At 29.9% G+C, this 13,456-nt stretch overlaps 1 protein-coding gene across 3 annotated transcripts; it reads right to left on the bottom strand.

Annotated features, from left to right (window-relative positions):
* Window positions 1-2,381: 2,381 nt before the first annotated feature.
* LOC107909191 (AUGMIN subunit 8) lies at window positions 2,382-9,519 on the bottom strand. 3 transcript variants are annotated; one of them, XM_041075251.1, is made up of 7 exons: window positions 9,119-9,519; window positions 5,722-7,212; window positions 5,339-5,458; window positions 4,451-4,567; window positions 4,278-4,367; window positions 3,946-4,053; window positions 2,382-2,786 (listed from the first exon to the last, which is right to left on the bottom strand). In XM_041075251.1, the coding sequence occupies exons 2-7, from the start codon at window positions 7,063-7,065 to the stop codon at window positions 2,682-2,684; spliced, it is 1,884 nt and encodes a 627-aa protein (XP_040931185.1). In that variant the 5' UTR covers window positions 7,066-7,212; window positions 9,119-9,519; the 3' UTR covers window positions 2,382-2,681. The 3 variants fall into 3 exon arrangements, with proteins under 3 accessions (XP_040931185.1, XP_040931183.1, XP_040931182.1); XM_041075249.1 differs by having other exon boundaries at window positions 9,126-9,494; XM_041075248.1 differs by lacking the exon at window positions 9,119-9,519 and adding an exon at window positions 7,354-7,844.
* Window positions 9,520-13,456: the final 3,937 nt, after the last annotated feature.

Here is a 13,456-nt window from a genome sequence, read left to right as displayed (position 1 = left end):
TAATGTTGCTTAAATTGATTTGGACTGACCAATTAGATTGGAAAGACAAGAATTGAACAATATATTAGTTTTGACAAAGGTGTTAAACCGATTTTAGAACGAACCACTCCGAATTGGAGTTGAATCGCAAGTGGTAAACTGATAAAAAAATTAATTTTGTTATGTTTTTGGCCCAAGTAATGGCCCAATAGATAAAAAGGCCCAATTGACCCAACCCATCCAAATACTTAAAAAATATTTAAAATGAGAAAAACTAATTTAAATAGGAGTGTATAATTGATGTTAATGTCATTATTGTTATATGTATCTATGTTTATATTTTTTTTATTTTTTCGGTTTCTTATTTCAGTATTTTTTGTTAATTGAATCAAGAATTGGTGGCCTAATCAATTTGATCACCAATTTAATTCCAAAAATCATTGACTTAGATATGATATGTTTAAAAAAAATGTATCAACAAAATTTATGATATTATTTTCTTTCTTTAATTCGTTAAATCCAAACTGTCCTTATAATAATATACTTCTAATATGCATCACATTAGATCTAAACCATTAAACGCTTAAGTTGATAGTTAGGCTAGTGGACAGAAGGACCTGGTTGATATAACGCTAATATTTTGAGGATGTAATTAAAATATTTTAAAATTTAGGGACCACATTAAAATATTCATTATAGTTTGACGATGTCTTGTGAAATTAATCTTTTTCATACGTTATCGTTATCCTTGTTTGTGTAGATTTCTTTGGCATTGATTGACAACTTTGCCCTTCATTCTTAATAGTTAGAACCTTATTTTGCATGCTTTGAAATAAATCAGAACCAATACTTTAATTCAATTAAAATAAAATCCAATTTGTATTAAATATTATTGATATACATTTTAGTTATGCTTTCGACCAAATGAAGAGATCAGTTTTATAGAAAAAAATTGAAACAAGTTTTCTGGAATTTTAGAAAAATCAGTTGGAGACTTTTAATTATTATTATAATTTTTTTATAAATATATTTTTATATTTTCAGTTAAACTTAAATAAAATTTTTAATTAATAAATATGAATATGTGCTGGGTTCGAGCTTATGAAAATTTGTTGTCTAAGGTTAATATAAGGCGAGCTTTTCAGGCAGCACTTTTGATTAAGTTTATAAATTGATATATAGTTCTTATATTATAATATATTTAAAAATAATAAATTTTAACTTTACTTACAAAATTCACCTAAAAAATAGGGTAATCAGTCCAGTTAAATTTTTACTTTAAAATGTATAAGACATACTTTCGATTTTTCAATCAATTTAATTTGAATAAAAATTTTATTTAATCTTTTTAACACAATTATAACTTAAAACTCGATGATACAAAAGTTGATAAAATGTGCAGAAAGTATTGATGTAAAAAAAGCCTACCTTGTAAGAGAGGGGTTTTAGTTAAGGGGAAGGTTTCCGATACGAGTCGGTGGTTGAACCGGTTAGACCAACAGTTTTTCAGTCTGATCAATTCAATCAGTTTAATTAAATAAATTATTAAAAATGTATAAAAAATATTAAAAATTAAATTCAATAATTTTTTTGCCCAATTTAACCGATTCTTATCCGTTCTAAATCAATTGGTTCATTACCTTTCTCCAAATTGATACTCCAATCGGTTCTTGATCCAACTAATTGATACAATTGGATTCGAATGACCTTGATAAAAGGTTTGGAGACATTCTACGAGTCTCTTGAATAGAAATTCTAAAATGATAATTGATTAAAGTGAAAACTACCGACTTGTACTAATCTTCTCAAAAAGTTTATTTGAGATTCCATAAACTTCCGTCGATTTCAAATTTGAGTAAAAACTTATTATAAGTTAAATTTGCGTGATTTAGAGATGTTCACGAATTAAATCAAATCAAACTTGAATTAAATTTAAATTTAATTATAAAAATATATAATTTTTATGTTTTATTATTTTTCAATATTAAAACGAGCTGAACAAAGCCAATCAGGTATTGAAAATCCAAACCCTACCCAAAGCAAACTAAAATTGAATAAATTAAAATTGTATTAGTCTTTTTACCATCCAAGCTTGGAGAATTCTCAATAATGAGATGGTGGCCAAATTAATTTAATACAAAACTTCAATTCTTTTAATAATCATTTAATCTATGTCAAAATTAGTTTTTAACCGTAAAACTTTTATATACTAATTTTAGTTAATATGTCAAATTACATTGATTTAATGACAAAATACTTCAACGTTGAAATTCACATTAGGTTCATGACTCGAATACATTTTACAAATGCTAAAATACAAATCTTAATATTAAATACCATTTTTTTAGAAATAATTACATAAATTAACTAGGTTAAGACTCGAATTAAAATTTACCTCAGCATTGAACTCAAATATTTTGCTTCCTTTGCCTTTTTTTTTTTCTTCATATGGTAATACAAAAATTACACGTAGGAAAAAAGAACAGAGCCAGTAACTCCATCTTTTGAAAGGGTAAAAAAATGAAAGAAGAAAAAAATTACCATTTAAGTTAAAAAAAGGAAAATAGAAACAGAAGGGGGGGAAATTTACATTTTACAGGGGCCGGCAGAGCAGAGATTTTGTAATTAATTTTCATCTCACTTTAAATGATAATAATAATATATTGGCAGAATATTATTAGCTTACCAGCTGTTTTTTTTTTTTATGGCCATGGAAATAATGTTTTGGCTGCCATCATTGGTTGCTTATTCCTCTCCAAAGCTTGTTTTGTTTGTATGAGATGAGACCTAAGACTGTACTCTTCTAACTGTTCAATGACACCACCAAAAACTGTCAAATACATACATACGTACATGCATGCATCCATCCATGCATGTGGAATAAGACAAAGTAACTATATGCATTAGAATAAGTTTGCAAATTGCAGAAATCCATTTTAGCCAGCTCAGGTGGCACATGTATAGGATGAGCTGACAATAGCCAGGCAGCCAGTTCGATAGCGATGGCATATTGGGGATGGATATCCATATTTTTTCTTGAAGTATCTATGTCTAATAATATACATGTTCGAGTTATATTTGAATATTGTTATGAAGATATTGACCCTCTATGAACCATAAGTTCAGGTAAAAATACCATGGAACTCTATACTAAATGTCAAGATTGTATTTTGCCCTCTATTTAAAAATGTGCAAATTAATACCTGTACAATAAATCAAAGAGCAAAAATCCTTTCTATTAAAAATTTGATCCATTTCTATTGCTAAAAACTGGCATGGCTGATAGAATAACCAAACAAATGACACATGGCATGCCACATGTACTTCATGCTGATATATAAGGACCAGTTTTTAACAATAGAAATGAATGAAATTTTTAACAAAACGATCAATTTACTCTTTGATCTAACGTGCAGAAACTAATTTGTCTATTTTTTAAGTAAAAAGGGAAAAAAGCAATCTAACTCATAGTACAAGAGCCTCATGATACTTTTACCCATAAATTAGTGTCGGATACAGATCCGTATCTAACACAGACCCGAGTCCAAGTAACATAATCAGGTAAGCATAAGGAAGATCTCACGTGGCACGCATGTATGAGCATTCCAACTATTACCCATCAAGCTTCATGCTGAAATTTTTCTTTCATAACCCCCGTTAACACATGAAAGAAATTTCCACTTCAGCATGATTAACTAAACTGAGTTAACTCGATACTGAGTTAAAGCCTTTCTTCCACAAGAAGGTTGGCTTTGGCCAAAAGGGATCCGACTATGTCATGTTCCATGTGGAAGATGACAAGTACCACTTGAAACATCAAATTCAGCCCTCCCTAACTCTTCTCGCTCTCTTTAAGAGGAAAATAGCTTTCAATCCTATTCTCATGCCTTGCCATATTTCTCATTACATGCATGATATTTACAATCCAAGAATTTGGAGATCGGCAAGCATGTAATGTGTCCTCACCTGCATAGCCGCTGTTGAAGCCATGAGAGCTTCACATTGGTCGAGCATGTTTTTCTCTAGAGTAGCTATTGCAGCAAGCTCGGAGACCAAATTGTTTATTCCTTCAACCTACATCACATATAATGTTGAAATACAATTAAGCTTCCACAACCAAATCAAAGATAAATCAGCAAGAAAAACTGCAAGCTAATATCGGAATCAACCATCTGTCACACATTGGAGCAGCAAGGGATAAAATCAACTACGGCATTGATATTTGTTTTCTCTCCTTTTAATGTCAGGGATTTAGGTCGAGAAACAGGGGAAATAAGTAGATTGGGAAGGTAAAACACCTTTGAGAGTAAAGAACAAATGGAGGAGCCCATAGCCTGCATCACATCAACAGCAGAGGAAATAGCAGCTTTCAATGATTCGATATCTGCCTGAAGAGCACGAAATGCAGTACTGATGTCAATATTGTCTCTTTTCAGATATCAATCTGAAGTATTCTTGTAAACTAACTTACCCTTGCCCCTCCAGCTACGGGAAGACGCAAAGTGCTTGCCTCCAGATCTTTCACTGCTCCAGCTAAAGAACTTATATGATCTCTTTCAAGTAGTGCCCAATTGTTGAGATACCCCATCTGCATGAATCAGATACACATGCATTTAGATAATGGAAATTCAGTGAAAAAGTATCTATACTAATATGCCGACTGTCAGTAAATATTCTTAAAATGAGTGAGATAAGACCTTATATCGAACTTTTGGAGACAAGCAGTTGATCTTAAACTGTTTAACCACATGTAAGACTATATAATTTATGTAGATAATAAACTTTTTCTCTTCCATCAATTCGATATCAATAAACATAAAAGGTGTTTATCTAAAAGTTGTAACTGTGATGTCCTTGTAACAGTAACAGTTAGAATAATAATAATAATAATAATAATAGTTATCAAGTGAAGGCCACTTCGGAAAGGTGTCATGGGCCGGGCCAGACCAGGTTGGCAAGGGAAATCCTTACTGAAGGGTACCAATACACACTTGACACCTTGACTTCTTGCATAGTTTTCGTGTTTATGCCACAGAGAGTCAGTTGCGATATGTTATCACATTTAACCGAAATTTGTTCCCTTACTGAAGGTACCACTACATACTTGACACATAAAAGGCGTATTCAAGTTTGAACCCTCATTTCCTTAAAATATAACTATTTAGACCTGAAGGTATAAAGCAGATACATAAGCATGCACTGAAAAACTTCCTGTATCTTTACCAGGAGTTGCACAACTAAAAATGCACATAGACTACTAGTACAATTTCAAACATAAATATAAAAGCACTTCTAACATCGAACATGTATGAGGGGAATAAAAGTTTGCTATCAAAGAAGAAACAGAGGCAGGCATTACTTGATCATTCAAAACCGTGTTCAGCTTGAGCTCTAACTTCAGCTGCTGCAAAGTGATCTTTTTCTTGATCACGGCATCCCATAGACCCAAAGTAGCCTTCCAGACATTGTACAAAATTTCCTGCAACAACAGATCAAAATTTTCTTTGATAAACATAGGATAGAATTGAAAATTCACTACCCATGCCATTTCTATAGCTCTAAGTGCATACACGCATACTATACTGTCAAGAAATTCATCTCGGTAGGAAGCTGATCATTGTGGATCGTGATAGAAAGAAGCAAACAATTGAAAATTATCCTATTCAAACCATCAAAGACTATCTCCCTTGCATATGCTAATATTCTTCAGGGAAGAGTTGTTTGTTTAAAGCAGAATTCTACCTCTACAGTAACTTTCTGATTGTACAGTACAGCTTCTGCTCGGGCATTAGCAAATCGCCACTGCAAATATCGATTATAAAGAAGACGCAGTTGATGAGCATCCTCTATGTAGTTTGCACCTTTTCTTCCCTTCTTAATATCTGCAATAAAACTAAGAACTGAAGTTGAGCTGTGGGATTGACTAGATAAGGTGGATGTCCTCATCCGAGATGGACTGACTCCCCTTGTAGTTGCACTGACCCCTCTTGGAGGTGGAGTGGAAGGTCTTGCCCGAGAAGGACTGGCACCCCTAGAAACAGAGGTCCTATTTGGTGTCTGAGGTCGTGATCCAGGAGCAGACAAAGACAGAGATTTGAGCGCATGAGTTGCCAGTGCCAATTTGTCCAATGAACTTGCAGAAAGGAGCCTTGCAGGTCCAGATACTCGCATAGACTTATCATCAATTGAAATTGCCTCAGGTCTTATTCGACTAATTTCATTGAATGATAACAAACTGGTAGTGTCGTTAGCAATTTTCTTTAGAGGTTTACCCGAACTATCAGACATTGGCATCCTCTTCGGTGAAGATAACCCAGTTCCTGGAACTGGAGTGGATAAACTTTTGACAATCCTATTATCACCCAGATCCACACTTCCATTCAATGAATTGGAAGATAATTTCCCACGAATTCTACTAGGCCATCTATGCTGATCTATCAATCGGCCAGGCAAACTTTCAACTGGCTTAGCATTTTCAGATTGATCAGGTGCATTCTTCCCTTTAAGAGGACTACTCTTTCTCTCTGGAGTAGGCTTTCGTGATAAGGTAGATTTCTCAGACTGTTGTCTATGAGACACATTTGAAGAAGGTCTCAAAGTACGATCCAATGAAACATTAGTAACTGGTTTTTCTTTTTCCTTTTTGCTAACAGGAATTGAAATCGTATCAGACTGAAATGAAACACTAAGACTTCTCATAGTAGAAGGCCATAAACTTTCAGGTGTGCGGCCTGTTGATAGCCTTCTAGATGGTATCTGCACAGCTATTGATGAATCATGAACTGGTGTAGATGGACTTCGAGGCGAAGGTGGTGTTGAGGGGCGTTTCCTCTCAGCTGATACAGCTCTATTTTGCGGCAACTGGGAAGGAGTAGAGGTTGTTCTAGTAAGGTTTGGAGATGGACAACGCCTGGGACCAAACGTTGTCGAAGGACTGGGTGATTTAAACCTGGAACTAACTTCCCTAGTTCGAGGCTGTCGAGTCGTGAGTGGTGCATTGTTTTTTTCAGCAGGAACAAGAGGAGGCCTTGTGGTATCCACAGCTGCAAGCTTTGGCAATCGTCTCTCTGATTCACATATATCCATCCAAACCTTCCAAACTAGACCACATTGATGGGATTTTCCATAAATAGAACTAAACTACATTTAACAGCCTAACCTTTACATGAATCCCACACATAACTGGAATAACTCCAGCTGCTTAAAAAGAAGATGCTTTCCCCTTCAATAAATCTGCCACAAATGCATAAGCCAAAAGTTAGATGCCTACAGAATGGCAGAAAGCAAAGTTATAATTACGAACACCATAGGAAAAAAAGAGAGGACATCTTTACAGATACCCAGATCTGACTGATAAAAGAATTAGAGAATTACATGAAATTAACTGAAATGGGCATAGCTTATTAATCAAGAAAAGCCCAAATCCAAGCAGATCAAGCCATAAGAATGAGACTGAGAAGTGATAAAACAGCATCAGGCACAATCGGGGTTGGAGGGGGTTCAGAAATTACAGTAGAATTCTATCCGACATAGATTAACGGTCATCACTATGGCTTCTTGTTAAATCAAAATCTCACATAAATTTGCAAATGCAATTGCACTAAGAGGTCCCCTATGGGAATATTGGAGAAACTATACTGTCAAACTCTCCACTGGTCTTTTGTTTCCTGGTGGTGGGGGGTGTAAGATAAGAAGACAGCTAGAAGAAAGGTGCTTAGGGGAGAGAGAAAAAAGAATATATATATATACACATATAAAAATTACTCCAACTTTTCATTTTTCCTCAAATATTCATGTTTAAAACACTAATTCGATGCACTACCGCTATAAAAGTATGAAATATAACTTTTCATGAAATCATCAAATACATATCTAAATTTTAAGTACCTGAGTAACATAAAAAGAAACCAATTTCACTCTAATTGTCAATTAATTTTTATAATGTTAATATATCTACTTTTGACACGGGAATGCATGGTCAGCTGGGCTGGTACAATAACCACAATGAGGGGTTCATTGATTTTTTTTCACTCACAAAAATAAATAAAACAGCCCACGCTGGCTTCTTTCCCTTCTTTCTCACCCACTTTCCATGAAAAGGAATTCAATGAAAACGATCACAACAAACAATTGAATCAATTTTTAATTTTTTTTAAATGTCCTATCTTCCCATAAAAATACATACATTGATCACATGGGATTTTTTTTACCTGGGATCACATGTTTGATTAACTAAATGACAGTAAAAATAAACAATAAATTAAAAAATTAAGTGCAGTTCAACAAACTATGAAAATTATGTAGGATTGTTTGTTTGTATCCTAATTGGTTTAAGAAATTAAATAATTGGATAAAGAAAAGAACAAAATTGAAGTTTTTCTTGCGGTGCTAATGTTGGTGAATGATATGGGGAAAGAGATGTTGGTGAATGATATGGGGAAAGAGATGGAGGACCATGTGCAAGAAGATCAGTGTCCATCCCCATGAATTACAGTGAAAACTTTAAATAATAGTTTAAATTTTTTTATATAAATAAAAGAACTGTAAATATACAGATAAAAAACATAGTATCCATCTGTAGAAATATTTTTATATATTTTTTAAAATTATTGATTGAGGAACGAAAATCAATGGAAAATCACAGGATAGTTTAGAGATTTTAAAATTTTAAATGAGGGTTTAATTTTTTTTTTAAATGAAAAGAATCCAAAATCATGTAGTGTCTGGATTTGACAGTGTTATGTCTCTAAAATTGAAGACAAAAAATAGAGTGATTAAAAAAATAACTGTTTTTATGCAAATCTATCAGTGACAAAGTTGCAGAGGTTTGTTCATTTGAATCCAACTGCTAAAAATAGCAACCAAAATAAAAGAAACATTAAATTTAAACTAATTTTATTCGTAATCATTATTGTGTTTTTCATACTAATCAAAGCGATTAACAAAGTAAGAAACAAATTTTACAAATCTCACGATAAATTTAAACTAATTATTTTTTTTTTGGTGTTTTTATACTAATACAAGTAATCAACACAGCAAGAAGAAATTTTAAAACAGAAAGCTGAAAATTACTTGTAAAACAAATCTCAAGATAAAGAAGAAAGAAAAAAATTATTAAATTAAATAAATAAAATCTCACCTCTTACCGATCTGGAAAAAAATTATATTCCAAAGCGATTCAATCAAAGAGAATTAACTGTAATTCGTTGAGATTCAAGATAAAAAAAGAAGAAGCAACCAATACGAGTGATCGCCGGAGAAGAAAGGACGGATAACTGGGGGAAGATCGGAGAAGGAATATTCCGGCGGGAGACGGAAACGTATTGAAAAAAAAATTCAGTTTCTTTTCGAGAGAGAAAAGGAAGAGAGATTTAACTCACAACAAAAAAGGCGGAAAATAAAGTGATAAATTCGAGGAAAAAATAAAAGAAATTTAAATAAAAAAAGTTAGAATAAAAGATGAGGGAAAAAGGCAGGAAACTGTTTTTTTTTTCAGTTGAGAGAGAGAAGAAAACTGAGTAAGGCAGTTGTTTTCGCGCCACCTACTTTTATTGACATTTTCTTTTTTACATTTATTTATTTATTGTTAATTTAGTTTTTTAGGAAATATTTAATAAATTTATAAAATGATGAATTTAAAAAATAACTAATTCATATATGGTTGATTTTAGATTTAATATAATTTTTAGCCCCCTAACTTGATAATTGGGTTCAAAATGATGCGGTACAATATTAGAGTGCCATATTCAATGTTTTAATTAGTGGATAATTGGTTGAGCAAGTTATACCATCCATCAATTTTCGATTCAACCAATTTGATTGGTTTAACCATTCAACCAATAATAATTAAAATTCTATAAGAAAAAAAAAGAGGTTTTATTAAATAGGTTCATCCTTGTTTAACTGTCGATTTTTGTCCCAATTTTTGAGATTTACTAATTTCAATTAATTTTCGAGTCAATTGATTCAACCTTTTTATTTGGACAGTTTTATCAATCAGTTCACAATTTGTTTGATCTAGTTTTATTCCAGTAACACTAGTCATACATCAATATTGACAGTGTCCAAGTTCAATGACTAAAATGGATCTAATTATCAAGTTTAACAACCACAATAGAATAAGTATCAAAATAGACCTAGTTATCAATTTCATGAGTCACAAATTATATCATCCGTTGATTTTATCATTTTAAATATATATTTATTACTTATGAGACTTATTATATTTATCTGATAAAAAATTAGGTTAGATTACATCCCATGTCACTAAATTATTAGTAAATCTACGTTTTTGGTCATTGACTATTCGAACTTTTTATTTAAGTCATTGAACTGTTAAAATCATTGTTGTATAGCGTACTCTATTCGCATTGCCTACACCAGTCGAAAGTGCTCCTTCCCATTTTATTCTATAGTTTATTTTTCATGAAACGACTTCAAATGTCACAAATTTGTGAACCAAAATCCAAATAATTCTCTTCCCTAATCTTTGACACTAACTGTCAAACCGGCTTGAATCTAAGTTATATTCTTCTACTCGTCAATGGGTATTAATCCACCATACCGATCGTCAAAGTTGAATCATCACTTGGAATTCGCTATCCGAACTTTTAAAAAAATTTAACAGTCTAATAACTTAAATAAAAACGTTCGAATGATTTAGTGACTTAAATGAAAACTTTTAATAGTTTAATGACTTAAACAAAAACTTTTTAATAGTTTAACGACTATTTTGTAATTTTTTAAAATTAAATAACAAAAATATAAACTTATTAATAATTTAGTAAAATTCGTGGTAGGAGGCTATCCAAAAATTATTGTGTTAGAATATTTTTCTTAAATAATTTTTTTTCTTTAAACTATTAATTTTTTCATTAACTGGAAATTTTAAAAATATATATTATATTACTTTAATTTTAAGTATCAAATTTTAATTATTTATTTAATAAATAATTTTTATATTTTATATTTCATATCTAAAACTTTAGAAATAATATAATTATATAATCTAATCTAATATATTATAATTATACTAATAATATATTATTTACAAACTATTATGATAAAATTATTTACTATTAAGAAAATAATAAAAATAAGAATTGAAGAACACTCGGTACTAATTTTTAGTATATCAAATTTTTTATATCGTAGAAATGGTTTAATAATAATTAAAAAAAATTCCTTTATATACTATTTAGTTTATTAAAATAATTGATATATTTTAATTAGGTTTACAATTGTATTGTATTTATCGAGAAATTATTTTATGAATCATTCACATCACATCATTTATGGTCTCTTTTTAATTATTTAATGACATTTTAATAAGTTTTTTCATGTTATTGATAAATAATTTTAGTAATTTTTTTTACCCCAAACTCAAACCTTGAATTTGAAACTTGAGTTCAGGTTTAGAGTTTAAGATTTGAGGTTGAAGTTTGAGGGTAAAATATTTTCAAAATTATATATCAATTACATGGAAAAAATTGCTAAAATATCGTTAAATAATTGGAAAAGGACCATGAATAATGTGGTGGGAATGGTGCATAAAATAATTTCTCGTATTTATTCTAGTGAAAACTAAAAAAAAAAAACGTTGTTAGTTTTGATTGTGAAAAAATATTTAATTATGTAATTATCCAAAAAAGAAAGAAATATTTAATTATGGAAAAGTTGATATAAATTTTAATTTTTCCAAAACCAGGGAGAAATTTACAATACATCAAAATCACTACCAACAAAACAATTAAATTCATTGCCAATTAAAAACATTACTTTAAGTTGCAATCAAATAAACCAACTAATAACATTTAAATTGCATTAATATCTGTCACCTGAAATCAAAATCCTCTATAAATTTATGAAAACTTTGTTGTTTTATTGGGGAAAAAAATAAAATTATTTTTAATACCCCCATATGATTTGGACTTCGCACACCTATATATATTACATTAAAATGTGCTATAAGTCCCTGTATTATTTGATTATTTAAAATTTAATCTTTATATTTTTATTTTCAGAAGTTTAGTCTCTTTAATTTCTAAATCTAAAAATTTATGTCCAATTGTTAACACTGTTAAATTATTTTATTAAATTTAGGTTCATTACAACGTTATTTTTTAGTTACATTACTATCAAATGAGTATTCTTTTTATTTCAAAATGTCACACTAACAAATTTAACAAAAAAATACAATATTAATAATTGAGCCTGAATTTTGAAATTTGAAAAGTAAAGAGACTAAAATTTTTAGAAATAAAAATATAGAAACTAAATTCTAAATTTTAAAATAATATAGAGACCTATAATATATTTTAATCTATATTCTATTACTCTGTGCCATAGTTGACATTTTGGGTCATACTTTGACCTCAGTTATTTCAAATAATTTAATTAATTGAATATTTTTAAAAATATATTTAAAAACTAAATCAATCAAAGTTTTCATAATATATTTTTCAATTTTTTGTTTATGATAAACTTTAAGAAATAAGTAAGTCAAAGTTGAAACATTTTGGATGCTAAAAGTCAAAATGTGAAAATTTTAGTGGGATGGAAGAATAAATTTTATTTAATTAGTAAAGAAAGTTTAAGTAAAACCTGAATTTTATTGTTAAGAGTTACATTTAATAAATTTAGATTTTATCATAAATTGGAAACTTTTTTTGCATTAAAAAAAGTTAAATATTCAATTAGTCCCTAAGTTGTACTTGAATTTTAGTTTAGTAGTCAGAGTTGTAAAAATTGAACTGATTATTTCAATCGGTTGAATTAAAAATTAATTAGTCTTGATAACTCATTAAAAAAATTAAAGATATGATAGGAACCAATAAAAAATTGAGAATTGGAATGGAAAAAAAGTTTTTTTTTAATATATATTTTATAGAAATGAGCGTTTCATTGTTTTTTTTTATTCATGTTAAACTTTGTTTTTTTTTAATATAATTTTCCAAATTTTCTTATTTTTTTATCCTTTCTTTAGTTTTTAAATTATTATTAATTTATATCTTTTATATTTTCAAAATGGTTGAATTGACCAGTTTAACCAATTGAATTGAAAACTAGAGGTTTAATCAATTGGATCTTTTGTTCCTTTTTTCAAATTTCATTGGTGCTAAATAGGGTTGTTTGAATCAGATAGGTCCATTCATTTAGACCAGTTGGACCAAAAATTGATAAGGGTACCTAATTCGGAGAAGGGTATTGAGATGGTTGATCGGTAATTGATACAAATTGATTGAATCAATTTTTTAATTTTTTAAATTTTTATGATTCTTTTAATAATTTATTTAATCGAACTAAATAAACCGATTGAATCGATAAACTAGTGGCATGATAGGTTAAGTTCTAAAACCCTTGGTGCTAAAGAATTTTGGCTTCTACTTTTATTTTGCACTAATTGTTAATCCTACTTCATCAACTAACAAATCAAATTGTGACACCAATGGCGAAACTAAGGGAGCTGGTCAGGATG

This window comes from Gossypium hirsutum, chromosome A08, assembly GCF_007990345.1.
Source record: "Gossypium hirsutum isolate 1008001.06 chromosome A08, Gossypium_hirsutum_v2.1, whole genome shotgun sequence".
NCBI lineage: Eukaryota > Viridiplantae > Streptophyta > Magnoliopsida > Malvales > Malvaceae > Gossypium > Gossypium hirsutum.
This window is presented reverse-complemented; position numbering and strand designations above follow the sequence as displayed.